A 15,628-nucleotide genomic window follows, 5' to 3' on the forward strand; every position below is an offset into this window, starting at 1 on the left:
AACTTATTGCTTCTTTTCGAGTACTTACTGTTGGAATCGTCTCTAACCATTGTTGTTGGATTCTTGTATGTATTATAAGTTGATGTGCTGTAAGATCTCATCATCACTGGAGGCTGCTGGTTTGTTGGGCTAGGTGCTCCTGCTTCTGAATTTTCTCCATTACTGAAGCAGTGGTACTTGGTGCTGCTGCTTCTGATCTCTTCTCTGCATGACTTGGATCTGAACATCTTTAACTTGGAACAAACCTCAAGAAATTGGCTCTGCTTTTAGAAAGAAAAAAAGGAGAGTTGCTTTTTGGCTTTTTTCTCCAACCTCTTTCTCTTCTGCCTTTTTTGTCTCTTGTGATTCTTGACATATTTATAGAATGGGGGAGGTCAAGTATCTTTATCATCATCTAATTAGTTTATCCAAGTTTTTTCTTTTAGCTATATTGGTTTAGATGAGATATGTTTTATATGTTTGTAACGTTAATTAAAGAAAACATTATATCGAGATTAATTACTAAGGAACCTAGTACAGTTGTATGTTTTATTCATCCTAAGAAAATTTTGTAAGATCTCATGTACTTTTGATTTACACATGGCCGCTGCTTACTTCATAAATTCGAGGAAAGTTTTCTGGGGCTCGTCACCATTTCGATATAAATTACCTAATAACTAATTCGTGTTACATCTACAGTAAACATAAGGGAAGGAACCTAGAAACTCAACAAAAAGTCATATAATAGTTTATGAAGTGGAGAGTATCCTATCTTGCAAGTCACGTTAACAAAAGTTATAAATAAAGCCGAAATTTCTTGATTGCCAAAAAGCAAAATCATGTAATGAGTTCTGTTCTCATTTTTGCCACAAGACTATAAATCTAAGTAGTAGTAGTAGCCTGAAAACAAAGTATCAAAGCATTGAAAAGGTGCCAAAAAGGGGGTAAAAACAACTTTTTCTCGGTAAAAAAACAGAGAAAAAATTTACCCGGCCGCCGCAACAGAAAACAAAAAAAAAAGCTTCAGAGAAGATCAGCAACATTGCTTGGCAACTCCTCAACGACCACATTGTAAAACTTCTGAATATCAGACAACATTCTCTCATCTTCAGTTGTCATGAAATTGATTGCCACTCCTTTTCTTCCAAACCTTCCACTTCTTCCAATACGGTGAAGGTAGTTCTCCGGTTGGGTTGGGAGGTCAAAGTTTATGACCAGAGAGACTTGCTGAACATCGATACCACGTGCAAGGAGGTCAGTGGTAATGAGGACACGGGAAGATCCAGAGCGGAATTCGCGCATGATGATGTCTCTTGTGTTCTGGTCCATGTCTCCGTGTGTGGCTGAGACAGTGTGGTCACGGCTTCTCATTTTATCGGTTAGCCAATCAACCTTACGCCTTGTGTTGACAAAGATGACACTTTGTGTGATTGCCAGAGTCTCATAGAGATCGCATAGTGTCTCGAGTTTCCACTCTTCCTTGTCTACATTGACATAAAACTGCTTGATACCTTCAAGAGTCAGCTCATCTCTCTTAACCAGAATCCTGACTGGTTTGTTCATGAACTTCCTTGTGATCTCAAGGGCTTCAGGTGGCATTGTAGCTGAGAAAACACCAACCTGAACCTTGGAAGGAAGAAGCTGGAAGATGTCGTATATCTGAAAAGAGAAATCAAATCAAACTGTAAGAAAAAAGGATCTGATTATATCAGAAAGACAATGAAATTGTAAATGGGAGAATAATTCAAACCTGATCCTTGAAACCACGAGAGAGCATTTCATCAGCTTCATCGAGAACAAACATTTTGATAGCATCAGCGCGGAGGGATTGTCTACGCAACAAGTCAAAGACACGACCAGGGGTTCCAACAACAACATGAACACCAGACTGAAGAACACGTTGATCCTCACGGACACTTGTTCCACCAACACAAGCCTGAGCCTTGACACCAAGGTAATCACCAAGTGCCCTCATGACCTTTTCGATTTGCTGGGCGAGTTCTCGGGTAGGCGCCAAAACCAGAGCTTGGCACTGAACCAAACTGTAATCGAGCTGCTGCAAAACGCCAGAGCAAAAGGTAGCGGTTTTTCCAGTTCCAGACTGAGCTTGCTGGATCACATCAAGACCCTTACAGAATGGAATAATTCCTCTCTGCTGAATAGCAGAAGGCTTCTCAAAACCTGTAATAAGGATACCACTCACATTTAGATCAACACTAAGATAATATTACAGAAGCACAATGAGTTTGTTTAAGAGTGACATCAACTAAGCTTTGAAACAATCAAAAAGAAAACAAAAACATAACAGATAGAATGTGTAGTCAACGGAAATATCAAACTTACCGTAAGCATAAATACCCCTAAGAAGATCAGTCTTCAAGTCCATAGCATCAAAGCTATCGCAAACTTCGTCATAGTTAGTGTAGAATGTTTCCTCGCCTTCCTCGCCGAGTCTGCAAAGTATATAAGACAACTCAGTTCATGGTATCAATATTTGTTGTAAAGTGATTTAGATACTAGATATTATAACTTACATGGCATTCATCTTAGTATCAAACTGACGAGGATCATATTGGGTTCCATCAGAGGCCATTCCTGCCATGACTGGTGAAGCATAACAAACAATGAAATCGACATTGTAAGAAACCAAGATTCACCCAAAAACATTCAACTCATATATAATCTCAGATCCCAGAACAAAGAACAGAATCTCAAATAAAGCATAAGTTTCAATTTTTTTCTTTGCTACGATGTAACAAAAAAAATCATCTTTTTGTAAAGTCAACTGTATAATCCAACGGAATCAATGTAACAAATAACTGAATCAAGGTCGCACTAATAATAATAAAACACCTAAATCGTCCTTGTACCAAAAAAATCGATCTTTCTACGAATCAGCATTGCACAGGATGAAAGCAAACAAACACGAATCAAACAAACAACATCAAACCCTATAATGCTCCTATAAGCACAATGAGAATCCAAACACAAATCACAAGAAAGGGGTTTCAAACAACAAACCTGCTGGTAGTTAGCAAATTGAAGAGAGAAAGATTGAAAAAGAAGACAAGACCAAACTCCTCGGATCTGCGCCGTGGAGTTGAAAGAAGAAACAAACAAAAATCTGTTAAAGACTGCTCTTTTATAGTTCCACCGTTCTAATAACTTCTTAATACGGTCGTGTCCTCTCCTTTCTTTAGGTTTTACTTTTCAAAGTAGGAATAGGAAAACAACATAAATATGTTCTTCTTTCCCGATTTGCCCTTTAAAGCAGAAACTTATTTTTTTAAAGTTATTATTAGTCTAAATAAATGTTTTGGATCCAAAACATGTAAAGTATTATTCGATGATATACGAAAGTGGTTTCCTCCCCAAAGGATCCTCTGAAATTTACTCACAAACAGAGAGACACGGCCTAGTAAATTAATTTTGTTTATATATTATCAACAAGCAGATGAACGTAGTAGGAACTTGATAATGAGCTTCAAGGAAAGGTCTGTCTCCAAGACTCAAGCCAATAGCACAACCTCACCACGAGAACCTGTAAAACAGACATATATAGTACTCGTGGTTAGACATGTATATCTTTCTTTCTTTTTTTTTTGTTTGCCAAGAATGAGAAAAGAGTCTGTTTAATACATTTTTCATGGATCTCATTAGCTATCACCAGGAGATGTTCTGTTCCTTCTGCAAGTTTAGTCATCTTCTCAAACTCTTCTCCTGCTGCTTTTGCAATGTCTATTTTATTCTCTGCTTCTACGACTTTACAGGCGGCTGTTATTGCAGCTTCCTCGATCATCTGTAGTGAAATAGCAGAAGCCTGATGGTTGTTTGATTGCCGGGACTTCGTATGCGTCTCCTTTGGTTTTGGGGCTGGTGTTGTTCTTGTTCCTGATGGATCGGGTATCTTATAGAAGTTCTGTAACTGTTATGTGTTGGATTGAACAACACAGAGGAAAAAATTCAAAAGACATAGCATGAGAAGGCTTTAAAGAACAACGTCACTCATTATGTTGGATTCTTAATGTTGAGTGGACCAGATAGTTGTAAACGCCACTTGATGAAGATGGTTTTGTTTGGAAATTCAAAAACGTGAACTCAAAAAAGAACACACACACACACACAAGAAAAGTGAGATTCAAGACTTACAGTTTTGAAGGTGCTAACCTTTACAAGTTTGCTCTGAGTTGCAAGCCTCCTCAGTCTTGAACTAAGCACTCTTCTAAAATTTGGCGGTACTTCATGCCTGGGCTGCTCTTTCCACCAGCAAACCATTATCAGCACTCAGTCGTAAGGTCCAAAACAAAAACTATGATATAACCAAATGAGATAAAAGAATAATAGAGAGTGACCCAAATTTTAAGTAAAATCAAGAGCTATAGAATTTTTTCAGATAGGCATAGTGGACAGCTTCACGACAACGATCATCATACTATATATTGATTAATAGTATAAGACTTGACATTTTTTCAGATGAGAACTCGGTGTTCTCATCTGAGAAGGACGAATTATAGGAAGATTGTGGATAGTAGTAATAAGCCATTTGTAAAAGTCAATGTAGATACAGTTTACATGTGCCCATAATGTCTCAAATAATCTGTTAAGTAGTTTAAAAAGCAAGCACAAAGAAGAGCAAAGAGGAATTAGGCTTAACCTCAATGAAATGAAAAATGGAACTGACATCAGATCCATTTGCATCCGCTAATGCAGAGAGAGCTTCAAATATCATCCCATCATACCTTTTTAATAGGGAACCACTAAAAGGTTAGCAATACATGAATTGATTTATTAAAGATTAGAGTAGATAGGCTAGCATTCATGGAACTGGCAAAATCAGCACAAGTTCCGGCCATTTCAAGCATGAGAAACAGAAAAGAAAGAAAAACAAACCTGGGAACATTCTTTGTATCCACACTACCACTTTGATCAGTGATCAACTCAATAGATTTCTTACGCAGAAGGGGAGGAACTGGGGGAATAAAAGGGTTAACAATAGGAGGAGGTGGAGTAGTTTTTTCATCAGTTTCAACTGGAGGTGGAGTGACGCCTTCTTCCTCTTTGACTCTTGTCGGCCGTGCCCTATTAGTTGAACCTTGAGTACCGGGGGCAATACTCAAGTTACGCCACTTATCCTACAAAAGTATTTGAAACACACATAATTACCAGATTTTTCTTCAATAAGGCTACAAAGTAAAATAAATCCATTGCAAAATGGAGGAAAGTAGTGTTCTTTCTAGTTTCCAACTCAACCAAGCTTGCTTTAGGTATTGTACACTTGAATCAATTAAACAAATTAACTTCTAGGGTTCTTATCTATTCCAGGAATCTACTATAACCAATGTGACAAGATGCAACATTACTAACAAAGGAAGATTGAAGGATTATTCATAAAATCTTAATGAACAAAGGTTACTAACCTGTTCCCAAAAGATCAGATTTTTATGGATCTTAAACTAATCAGATATGCCCGAGGTTAGTCTCGAAGTTGATTGGCCTAGGTTTTCTAATGGCTCAAAGACAGTGGTTTTAAAGAGCTCAATTGAAAAGGAAAAAAAAAAAAAAAAAANAAAAGGAGAAACCTTTAGGTCGATGTTGGAGCGATTGATGAGCTTCTTAGAAAATTCAGGATCCCGGAGAATATTCTTCCACTTACCGGCACCGTGCTTTGCAATTCCGGCGAGTAACGCCTCCTCCTCTTCCCCCGTCCACTTTAATTTCTGGTTTCCCATTACACCCTTGTGTAATTGACCTCGTGATCTCTCCTCCTAGATGCGTGACTTATCGGCGTAATATCGGAGTCAGACGCCGTAACTTTCGCCGGAGGTTTCGTTTGTTCGGGCTCTGCACAAGTTTTGGTTTCTTGGCCACCCCAAAGAAAAAAAAAAAGTTTCGATTTTTAGTATCTCGAAATTTTAATATTTATTTTTATCTTCTGAATAATTCCCATTTACGCCTCGAAATTAAAACAAATTACTTTCTTTACCTTTTTTTTTTACTCAAATTAAAACAAATGAACAATTGATTTGAAATTATGAATCCTTTAATATTTTGATTTTTATTTCCTCATTTCCTTTCCTGTTATTGTTTATATGGGTCACCAATAGAAACCTAAATATACATTTTCATACATGTTTCATGTTGGTCTAATTGACCAAATATTTATACTTCTAAATATGAAAGTTGTTCCCACAAAATATATATTATTCATATTGTAAATCTTTTTACCAATTTACCATAATTTTTCAATATGATGCATGTATGTATAATCGTTTTATGTTATTTTTATACGTTATTATCTATGTTTTATGGATTTTATTTGATCTGTTTGTCGTAGAGGAAAAAAAAAATTGTGCTACACTTTGTAATATTTTTATTTATTTTGGGTTAAACACCATTTAGTTTTTTTTTTTTTTGCAATCATAAACAATTTATAAAAATTCAACGATGTTTGGGTTTGTTATCAAACAATGAATTTTGCAATTTGTTGTGACAAAAAAAATGAATTTGCAATTTGCAGGTGGGGTATGATATTGAAAAGTCAAATGTTGATTAAGGTGTAAAATTGAAACTTCTGGGGTCAAATTTCGAAATATCAGCATAAAGTGTGTGAAAAGAAAACCAAATTTGGGTTCAATTATAGGGAAAAACAAACTAATGGGGCTAAACCCAAAAATAAAGCAACGCGAGTAGTACAGTGCGAATCTGGTACTGGTGGAAAAAACAACTGGACTGAGTCTTTCCCTAAAAACCCTAAACATAGATTTTTAGTTTTAGTTTGGTTTCATTTCTACTTTCCGCAACCAACCAAACAAAAACATCAGAGAGACACAACACAACACAACACACATCATCACACGTTTCTCTCTCTCTCTCTCTCTCTCTCTCTCTCTCTTCCTCCTCCGTCGCCAGCCACCATCAAAAATCCCTAAAACCTAGACTTCTCTCTCTCTCTCTCTCCCATTTTTTTGATGGCGGCCAATAACAGATCCGATCACGGATCAGACGAAAACACACGGCTTTACAACCCTTACCAAAACTACGAAGTCCCAATCAACAAATCTCAGTACCTTTACAAGCTTCCTACATCCCCTGAGTTTCTCTTCACGGAGGAGGCTTTGAGGCAGCGTAGATCTTGGGGTGAGAATCTCACTTTCTACACCGGAACAGCTTACCTCGGCGGCTCCGCTGCTGGAGCTTCTTTGGGAGTTATCACTGGAGTCAAAAGCTTCGAATCTGGCGACACGACTAAGCTCAAAATCAACAGGATCTTGAACTCTTCTGGTCAGGTGGGTCGGACTTGGGGTAACAGGGTTGGTATCATTGGTTTGGTCTACGCAGGGATCGAGAGTGGTGTTGTCGCTGGTACGGACAGAGATGATGTTTGGACCAGTGTGGTTGCTGGTCTTGGAACTGGAGCTGTTTGTAGGGCGGCGAGAGGGGTGAGATCCGCGGCTGTGGCTGGTGCTCTTGGTGGACTTGCGGCTGGAGCTGTTGTAGCAGGGAAGCAAATTGTGAAGCGGTATGTGCCCATTTGAAGAGCTGCGAATGTGTTCGAGTCTAATTGGAAGACTCTGTTTTCGTCGTTGTTGAAATTTTTGATAGGAGAAAATGGTGAATTTGATAGGTTTTGGTATGTCTTGGAATCATTAAAAAATGATAACTTTGTTTTTGGTTTCTAAGAGGTACAAAGTCTGTATGTCTCTCTCATAATGCAGTTTCACTTTGAAGAATAACCTGCAAACCTTTTTTTTTTTTATATTCATACTGATACCGATTGGTAATTTAATTTGTCATTGAGTGTTTCTGCTAGTTAGTGTTTTATGTTTCTGTTTGATCGATGTTACATCTTCCTTGATTTGTTAAGAAATGGATGTGTTGTTGTATCAGACTTGAGAAGAAGCTCTTCTTTCATGTATTTCTTATCATTTCACATCACTGTTTATATATTTCCATATGGTTCACTGTGCTTATAATGCAATGCAGAGAGTGAGTATGTATCATGCTTGATTCTCAAAGATCGTATATTTGTTTTCCTACTGGTTCTATTTCACCTGAATACCTCTTCTGCTCTAAGCATTTCATTTTGTCTCCGGGATTTTGCTAGCAAGGTTGTGGGGATCAGGTCACAGTGACTACTTTTGGTTTTGTGTTTTTCTCTATCAAGCTCACTGATATTGTATAATAAACCTCCTCTAAGCTCTTACCATGGAAGCTGCTATTGTTGAAACAAACAATATTAAGTCTTAACTTTGCGTAGAAAATAGTTTGTTACCGTAGATCGTGATCATGCAAAACGACGATTTGATTTGATTTGGTTTGTGCATCAAACGAGGATCTTCCATTAATAAACAACAATTCTTTAATAGTGTGCATTTTACATGAACAAAACTCTTTAAAGTGATTCATGGTACAAAGATTAAGGAACTCCCCACACACTATGGGAGATCACCCCACTGAACTTTGGATGGAGCACAACTCATGAAAGACCAACGCTTGCCTTTGCTCTGGCTTGTATGTGATCTTGGAGGTCGACTTCTTCTTGATATGGAATGACCACTGCTCCTATACGGATCAAGTTCTTCGTGGGTCGCAGGTACTGCCACAGTCAGCTTCTTGTTGATCTACGTCCAATTTCCATAGGTCAATACTCAATAGGATTTTCTCATTCGACCCACTCTCTACATAGCAGAGAAATAATGATTCATGAACTGAGAAAGTTCTGCAAAAAGATTTGTTTGTACCTACTTTTGACAAATATGATCTAAAACTCCTCTTTGGTGTGATATATTGCATGTATGCAGAACCAAAAAAGGTGTTTTATGTATCTTTATCATCTAAGGTCTATATCCGTTTTATTGATATGGTTACTGTGAGTAAATCATGAATATAGTCAATGTAACAGATTTAACAAGATTATAAATCTTTTCTTGCAGGTTCTTAGAATTTTCTAAGTTCAGTTTGCAGTTAATATCACTCAAAACGAACGCTTCTAAGAAACCAACCTGAGGGTGAGGAATCTGGGGAAGCGAAACTGAGTTGTGTACATGTGACACATATGTTCTGTCCTGGACACGTTCATGATCCTCTGTTGCAAACTCTCTTAGCCTGGTTAGAGCTGGTAACAGTACTGAAGCAAGATCAGGTCTGTCTTTTTTCCTCAGTTCACAGCACTGCAAAGCCAATTTAGCCAACTCCAGAGTCTCTTCTTCAGGCCATTCTGATACTTTTGGATCCAAAATTTCTCTGAGCTTATTATTTTCAATTGCCATCTCTACTTTATGGGTTAAACCCATTGCTGGCATGGCTGTTATGATTTGCAGAAGCACTACACCAAAAGAGTAGAGGTCCGATTTCACTCCAAGCATTCCTGTTTGCTGATACTCAGGGTCGATGTAACAAAATGTACCTGTTTCGCAGTGAGCCAAAGAGGGAAAGAAACATCAACACTGGTTCCATGTTAAGACATTGAAAAGAGATGGGGGATAAAAAAACTCTTACCGGCTGCAGAAGTCATGTGATAGTTACTGAATGAATCATCAGCCATAGAGGGAGGTACCAAGCGAGCTAGACCAACATCACTGATTTTACTAGTGAAATGTTTATCAAGTAGAATGTTTGCTGGCTTCAGATCACGATGAACTAGGGGCTCAGGTTTTGCCTGGTGAAGGAAAAGAAGTCCTGTGGCAATCTCAGCAGCGATTCTGAACCTTGCTCTCCATGAAAGTGGAGGTGTATCGTTTTTGCAGAAGATGCGATCTTCAAGTGTTCCATTTTCCATATACTCATAAACGAGACAACCTAACTCGGGACATGCACCGAGAAGGATCACCATATTAGGGTGTCTCATGCTACTCAGAACCTCAATCTAGTAGTATAGAAAACATATGTATGAGTCGAGGAGAAGAAAAATATAAAGCAACATAAAGATTTTACGTTATAGTTCACTTACCTCTTGTTGGAACTGTTTCAGTCCCTCTGTGATACCTGACTTCATGATCTTAATGGCGACAGAATTGTAATGGAGGACAGCTTTGTAAACAGGTCCATAACCTCCTTCCCCAATCTTTAGATCATCAGAAAAACCATTGGTTGCAGCTTCAACATCTTTGATACTATAACGTCTGTAAGAGACTTCATTGACCAATCTCTCTTTCTCTAAATTGGCTTGCATCTCTTGTAATCTTCTCTTTAGGCTCTCCATTTGCGCTATGCGCTTTGCTATTTCAGCTGCGTGGATTTCAGACTCCCTTTTCTGCTTTTCCCTCTCAAACAATAATCTAGGCAATTCTATTGCTTCCTCTGACCTTGGGGTTGCAGTAGCTCTAGGTACTTGAAGTTCTTGAGACTACATAGATGTAATTAATATCTGATGATTAGTATTCACCACCTGGAATATTAAGACACCACAATTGTCATCGACAATATCTTACGTTTTCTTTGTGGTTTATAGTATCTTTGTCCTTCTTAAACTGCTTCAATTCCAGTCTTAGTCTCCTCACCTCTGCTTCAAGATTTTGATTCTGGTAAGACATCCCACAAACAACATACACCATGTCAATACCATGTTGACAATTGTGTATATCCGGGGACCAAATCTTGAAAAGTTTACCTGTTGTTCCACGACATTTCCCGCAAGTGGACTTTCCTGTGAATGATCAGTTATCCCAGAATACAGATTAAAACCAAGAAGGAAATGTCAGAATACTAAGAATCTAAACGTATATTTGATAGTGATGATATACTACTAACCGTGGACGTTGAAGTGATCGAGCTTCTGTTGTTAGTGGAACTTGAAGAGATGGTGTAAGAACTCACAGTTGATACCACACCGTAGCTGCCATTGTCAGTCCTCTCTGAGTGAGAAATCTCACTTACAGATTGAGGTGGTGAGATGCGAGGTGAATAGGATAGGTAGGAATCTGATATTGGTTTGTTGGTTTGTGTAGATACAGGTGATGTTGATGCCCTGTAAAATATGTAAACCAAATCTTGTTGAAACGAAAGCCATAGCGAAAGGTTAGAACTTAGAAGAGATCAAGAGAGTTTAAGATGTTACCTCTCGGAATCACTGGAGATGGAGCTCGTTGAGTTGTACAACAAAAAAGAGAGATTTTGTTGTCTCGAAAGTTTCTGAGGCTGAGTCGCAAATTTGCTTCTTGATAGCTTACCTTTGGACACAACAAAGACGGCACAAGTCTCTGGAGTCGTCTTAAGCAAAGTTGTGGGCACATCCGGACTCTTAAACTTCCTGATCACAAAAGATAGATTGAATGTTAGCATTTTATAGTAGCCAAAGTTGCGGATGATATCAAGCATGAGAAAGAAAGAGAAAAGAAGAAGAGACTTGAGGAAGGAGTTGCGTGCAGATGTGCCAACAACGATATTTGCAATAAAATTGTTGCTGATGTATTTAACCAAAGCATTGGAGATGTCAAGATCGCCAAGAATAACCTCCTTAGCTATGATCTGAGAAAACGTGTATATACACAATAATAATTAGTGTCATGATAAGTGATGAATTATAAGTGATGTGTTGTTACAAAGGAGATTGGGAATGATCCGATCACTAACTCCTTTTCGAGTGCAGAATCCTCTGAAAGGAAGAAACAATTGATGTGCCTCGTCCTGATTGTTTCCTGTGTTTCCTGCTGCATAACAGGATTCTAATAGTTAGGGTTCTTTAATTTGATTGTTGTTTCAACGAAGATGATGAGAGATACCTACCTTGAACGTGGACAAGGACACATTGTGGAGAATCTTGAAGGAGATTTTCAACGGCCCACTTGAAGGCGTGTTGGCTGTTCTTGTCCTTATCAATGGCGATCGCCGTGATTGTGCCAAAATCCACCGAGGTCCCTCTTACTCTTCTTGAATACATGTTAGAGAAACCTGCGACATAAAGCAACTATTAAACTCTCTCAATTATATCATGTCTTTATCACTAACACCCACAACCAAAATCGATTGTGTTGTTTTCTTTTGGTTGGCTCTGCAGCTTCTGAGAAGAAACGATGAACAATAAAAAGTAACAGATTATAAATTGTGAATGGTGAAGCTTTGAGTGGTTTTGCATTTTTGCTATTTTTTTGTGTTTTTTTTTTTCTCTCAAACAACTCAACAGTCTTGTGAAACAAACAAACAAAAAAAAAAAAAGGAAATTTTCTCAACTCTCAATTTATCTTTAGAAAGAAATTTTTGGGAAATTGCTGGTGCGATCGAACTTATAATGGTTACCGTTTCATATGAAATATGATATATACTAATATAGTATGCATGTTTTAGACTTTATAAGCTGCCTTTTTAACAAGAAGATACCACATCTGGATTTACACACGGCATATATGATATATTACTGAAATTTCAGGAAAAAAAATCAAATTGACCTTATAAATTAGCATAATTGACCTATAAAATTTTTAGTAACACAATTAACCCCTTAAATTTTTTTTTGATCCTGATAAACTGAATTCCTAGCTCCCGCCACTGGTTAAATAATACCACGACAGCAAATGATATATCCACGAATTTGACATTTTGTGAGCTACAAAATGAAGTCTGTGGACGTTTTCATTATCTATCGTCGTCCGCCCCGGATCAATCAGATAGCCACGTGGGCGGAGGTAGAAATCGAAATTATTGCGATTAAATTGACTTGCAAAAAAAACAAACACACGTTGCAGTTTCTGATTTACGTAGCCAAAGAAAGGACCAACCAAAAAAGTTGCGATTGCTCATATATTATTATATTTTCTTGGTTGTCGTCTTCCATCTTTTGTATCACCATCTCTTATACGTCTCTCATCGATACATTAGTACTTTTTAAGACAATTAATTCCATAAAGATTATACATTTTTAGTTGTCGCACAAAAAAACATGTATATATATTATTATTTGTTTAGGCTGATTCTTCTTATTGATAACAATCATTTTGTGTTATTCTTACCAGGAGAGTCCTCTGGACAAGTTGGTAAGAGTTGTTCTACACTATAAAACCAAATATATATATATATATATATATGAACAAAACAAAAACTAAATATTGATTTCTATAGAAATATTGATATAAGAACATAATACTCAAAATTTAATATTACATTTTATATTAACTTCTATTGTAAATAATAAATATAAAAGGATTTTAGTTAGTCTAGATAATATTCGGTAACTAAATTGCATCCTCAAAATAAAATATATTCACTCTATTTCAAAATAGTTAAATTTAAAAAAAAAAAATCAAGTTTAACATTAAGAATCTAAAATGTAACTATTTTGAAACACAAAAATCCATGTTATGAAAGATGACCAACTCTCTCAAATGACACGTCAACAGTGGAGAGAGTGCCACATGTTTGTCCTCCTTAAAAGCAAACAAACCTATACTAAAAAGAATATGAAACATCTTTCATGTCTTATATTCTTTTTTTTATATATCACAAACAGTTTCATTATTTAACCAAAAAATTTAGAGATATTTAGAACATGTCAAAATAATAGATGCATAGTAAACGCGTTACAATTTTGTCAATAGTTTGAAGAGTTGCAGCTATGATCGAGATATTGGTTAATATTGTAGAGAAATTCATGAAAGTTTGTTCCTAAAGAATTAAATTTTTATATATGAAGAAGAGTAGGGTTTTGTTCACTATTAGATGAAAGATAGTTGAATAAAATTGTAAAATGTTAGTTTAGAAAAATAAAGAGACAAAGAGGAAGATAGTTGAATAAATTCATGAATGTTGGTATTCATATTCTATTATTTAGAAGTTGTCAAAAAGAAAATTATATGAACTTTTTATTAAAAACAAATTCTAGAGTTATATTCAGCAAAATTGAGGAGCTAACATGAATGTAAAATTTAGTTAACCAAAAAAACTTTTTGTTACAAAATATGCATTTTTAGATCAAGCTTTTATTTGATATATATTTTTTTGACGTTTTAGACAAGAATTGTAGAATGATTAAATCTCTGAAAACAAAGTTGTTCATGCATGTATCTAATAATTCAATTACAAAATGAGAAAACTTATGTGAAATATTAAAAAAAAAAATCAACATTAAATTATATATTTTTTAAAAATTTCTACAATTTAAAAAGAACAAAAATTATATAGATTATAATATATATATATATATATAGTACCAAAATTATTTTAAAAACGGTAAATCATAAACATGTGGCGCATAACGTGCGTGTATTCATCTAGTCACTTAGAAAATAACATCCAAACGAAAAAAGAAAAGAAAATAACATCCATTGAACAAGTATATGAAGCGTCAAGATTTCATTCTTCAAGATTCATTCATCCATATCTTATTAACTGATTTTCAATTTATTCATTTTCATATTTAAAATTCACATAACTAGTCATATACACATTAAAAGAAGAATATTATTCATATATAAATCATTAATATTTCACATATCTAAAACTTGGCCACTTAATATCACACCTTCATGAATACCATTTTAAAATCAATAACTTTTATATACGATGGATTTGTATAAATGATTTATGGACATATAAATGTTTTTACACATAAAAAGAAACAAAAATTACAGTTTTATATATCACTTTAAGGAAAAAAAGAAGAAGGGAAAATCTAGTATCTAGTACATATATAGAGAAGCCAAATGCGTTGTAACTTCTTGTTTTGGTAATTGAGATCGAAAACAAATCACACTAGTCACTAGGCATGGTTAGTATATATAGTATTTGGTTTTTTTCATACTAAATAAGGGGTATAACAAAAAAAAAAAAGGAAAAGGGGGGGAATTAAAATAACATCTGTTGTTGTTAGCTGATCGACAGGTGTTGCCTGAAGAAAAGCAAAAAAAAAAGGTTTTGGAAAATAAAAGGACAAAAAGTTCACAAAGGCTTGTGTGTATACGTGTCCTTCTAATAATCCCCTTTTGTAATAAATACTCCTTTTTTTTATTTATTTAAATAATTTTGTGAAAAGGAATAAAAGAAGAAACAGAGAGAGAAAAAAGCATACCACACAATATTCCCTTCTCTCTCGCTCGACCCAGAGAAACCAATAATAATAATAATCATCATCTTCTCTCAATCAAAATTAAAGGAGAGAACATCTTTACTTTACTCTGTTCCATCTCTCTCCCTCTGTTTTTTTGTAGATGCGAATATCTTAGAGATTCATTCAACTGGTAAGTTTTTTTATTTTTTTGGGCTTTCCTGATTTTTTTTTTCTTTTCCTGTGTGGTATATAGTGAATGATGAAGCTTTGTGCTATTTATTTGTTATGTTGAATCTTTTTTATTTTTATTTTTAAATCTTATTTATTTGAGAGCTTAGTGTGTTAGTTTTTTTCTTCTTCTTCTTCTTAAGAACGAAGCTTTTTCCATTCATCTTTCTATTTCTGGGTTAATAAAGCTGAAACTTTCTTTTTATTTATTTATTTTATAGAGATCCATGTTTCGTCTACTTTGATTCGTGATGTCGAATTGTTAGAGTTCTCTTGTGATTATTGATTCCTCTTTTTTTTTTTTTTTGGGTGTGTGAGAATTTTGTCACGCCCCGTTTGTATAAGTTTTTGATTAGTGCTCTTTTTGTGTGTGATCTCTCTCTCTAAATAGGGTGAAATCGAGATTAAGGATTTGTGCGAAAAGATCAACCCAAGTTGTTTGGT

The 15,628-nt window shown here is 35.7% G+C and overlaps 6 protein-coding genes across 9 annotated transcripts in view; 2 read left to right on the forward strand and 4 right to left on the reverse strand.

Moving 5' to 3' along the window:
* LOC104701955 overlaps positions 1 to 360 on the reverse strand; it is a 2,123-nt gene extending 1,763 nt beyond the window's left edge. Inside the window, exon 1 of the mRNA XM_010417733.2 lies at positions 48 to 360. Coding sequence (XP_010416035.1) covers positions 48 to 227 — 180 coding nt within the window. The 5' untranslated portion in view covers positions 228 to 360. The remainder of the gene's footprint in view (positions 1 to 47) is intronic.
* LOC104701956 (eukaryotic initiation factor 4A-3) lies at positions 775 to 3,132 on the reverse strand. Its single transcript, XM_010417734.2, has 5 exons — positions 3,001 to 3,132; positions 2,514 to 2,583; positions 2,323 to 2,432; positions 1,730 to 2,160; positions 775 to 1,638 (listed from the first exon to the last, which is right to left on the reverse strand). Exons 2-5 carry the CDS (start codon positions 2,579 to 2,581, stop codon positions 1,003 to 1,005), a joined length of 1,245 nt encoding a protein of 414 aa, XP_010416036.1. The 5' UTR covers positions 2,582 to 2,583; positions 3,001 to 3,132; the 3' UTR covers positions 775 to 1,002.
* Positions 3,310 to 5,883, reverse strand: LOC104701957 (telomere repeat-binding factor 5-like). Of its 2 annotated transcripts, none has more exons than XM_010417736.2 (6): positions 5,559 to 5,883; positions 4,870 to 5,111; positions 4,634 to 4,718; positions 4,147 to 4,230; positions 3,619 to 3,904; positions 3,310 to 3,520 (listed from the first exon to the last, which is right to left on the reverse strand). In XM_010417736.2, the coding sequence occupies exons 1-6, from the start codon at positions 5,706 to 5,708 to the stop codon at positions 3,489 to 3,491; spliced, it is 879 nt and encodes a 292-aa protein (XP_010416038.1). In that variant the 5' UTR covers positions 5,709 to 5,883; the 3' UTR covers positions 3,310 to 3,488. The 2 variants fall into 2 exon arrangements, with proteins under 2 accessions (XP_010416038.1, XP_010416037.1); XM_010417735.2 differs by having other exon boundaries at positions 4,129 to 4,230.
* On the forward strand, positions 6,847 to 7,811 carry LOC104701960 (mitochondrial import inner membrane translocase subunit TIM23-2-like). The gene has a single exon (XM_010417740.2). The coding sequence runs from the start codon at positions 6,948 to 6,950 to the stop codon at positions 7,512 to 7,514; it is 567 nt and encodes a 188-aa protein (XP_010416042.1). The 5' UTR covers positions 6,847 to 6,947; the 3' UTR covers positions 7,515 to 7,811.
* Positions 7,735 to 12,263, reverse strand: LOC104701958 (U-box domain-containing protein 35-like). 3 transcript variants are annotated; one of them, XM_010417738.2, is made up of 11 exons: positions 11,704 to 12,263; positions 11,551 to 11,624; positions 11,324 to 11,445; positions 11,036 to 11,227; positions 10,729 to 10,945; positions 10,589 to 10,624; positions 10,410 to 10,499; positions 9,929 to 10,324; positions 9,478 to 9,844; positions 8,982 to 9,385; positions 7,735 to 8,600 (listed from the first exon to the last, which is right to left on the reverse strand). In XM_010417738.2, the coding sequence occupies exons 1-11, from the start codon at positions 11,855 to 11,857 to the stop codon at positions 8,415 to 8,417; spliced, it is 2,238 nt and encodes a 745-aa protein (XP_010416040.1). In that variant the 5' UTR covers positions 11,858 to 12,263; the 3' UTR covers positions 7,735 to 8,414. The 3 variants fall into 3 exon arrangements, with proteins under 3 accessions (XP_010416040.1, XP_010416039.1, XP_010416041.1); XM_010417737.2 differs by having other exon boundaries at positions 11,551 to 11,627; XM_010417739.2 differs by having other exon boundaries at positions 8,494 to 8,657; positions 11,551 to 11,627; positions 11,704 to 12,262.
* The window catches only part of LOC104701961 (protein phosphatase 2C 16-like), a 7,297-nt gene continuing 6,623 nt past the window's right edge, over positions 14,955 to 15,628 (forward strand). Inside the window, exon 1 of the mRNA XM_010417742.1 lies at positions 14,955 to 15,146. The gene's annotated coding sequence lies outside the window, so the exon portion shown is untranslated. The remainder of the gene's footprint in view (positions 15,147 to 15,628) is intronic.

The sequence above is a fragment of the Camelina sativa genome, chromosome 7, assembly GCF_000633955.1.
Source record: "Camelina sativa cultivar DH55 chromosome 7, Cs, whole genome shotgun sequence".
In the NCBI taxonomy this organism is placed as follows: Eukaryota; Viridiplantae; Streptophyta; class Magnoliopsida; order Brassicales; family Brassicaceae; genus Camelina; species Camelina sativa.

Bases quoted from the DNA above. Each gene is read 5' to 3' on its own strand.
- LOC104701958 (XM_010417737.2), bottom strand. From the start codon at position 11,857: ATGTATTCAAGAAGAGTAAGAGGGACCTCGGTGGATTTTGGCACAATC. The intron at 10,946-11,035 runs GTAACATCTTAA...CATATTTTACAG, and splicing joins ATCTCCAGTGATTCCGAGAG to GGCATCAACATCACCTGTAT. The intron at 9,386-9,477 runs GTAAGAGTTTTT...ACTGCGAAACAG, and splicing joins TCACATGACTTCTGCAGCCG to GTACATTTTGTTACATCGAC.
- LOC104701956 (XM_010417734.2), bottom strand. From the start codon at position 2,581: ATGGCAGGAATGGCCTCTGATGGAACCCAATATGATCCTCGTCAGTTT. The intron at 2,433-2,513 runs GTAAGTTATAAT...TATACTTTGCAG, and splicing joins GATACTAAGATGAATGCCAT to ACTCGGCGAGGAAGGCGAGG. The intron at 1,639-1,729 runs GTTTGAATTATT...TTCTCTTTTCAG, and splicing joins CTCGTGGTTTCAAGGATCAG to ATATACGACATCTTCCAGCT.
- LOC104701957 (XM_010417735.2), bottom strand. From the start codon at position 5,708: ATGGGAAACCAGAAATTAAAGTGGACGGGGGAAGAGGAGGAGGCGTTA. The intron at 4,719-4,869 runs GTTTGTTTTTCT...CCTATTAAAAAG, and splicing joins GATACAAAGAATGTTCCCAG to GTATGATGGGATGATATTTG. The intron at 3,905-4,128 runs GTAAGTCTTGAA...AACACATAACAG, and splicing joins AGGTTAGCACCTTCAAAACT to TTACAGAACTTCTATAAGAT.
- LOC104701960 (XM_010417740.2), top strand. From the start codon at position 6,948: ATGGCGGCCAATAACAGATCCGATCACGGATCAGACGAAAACACACGG.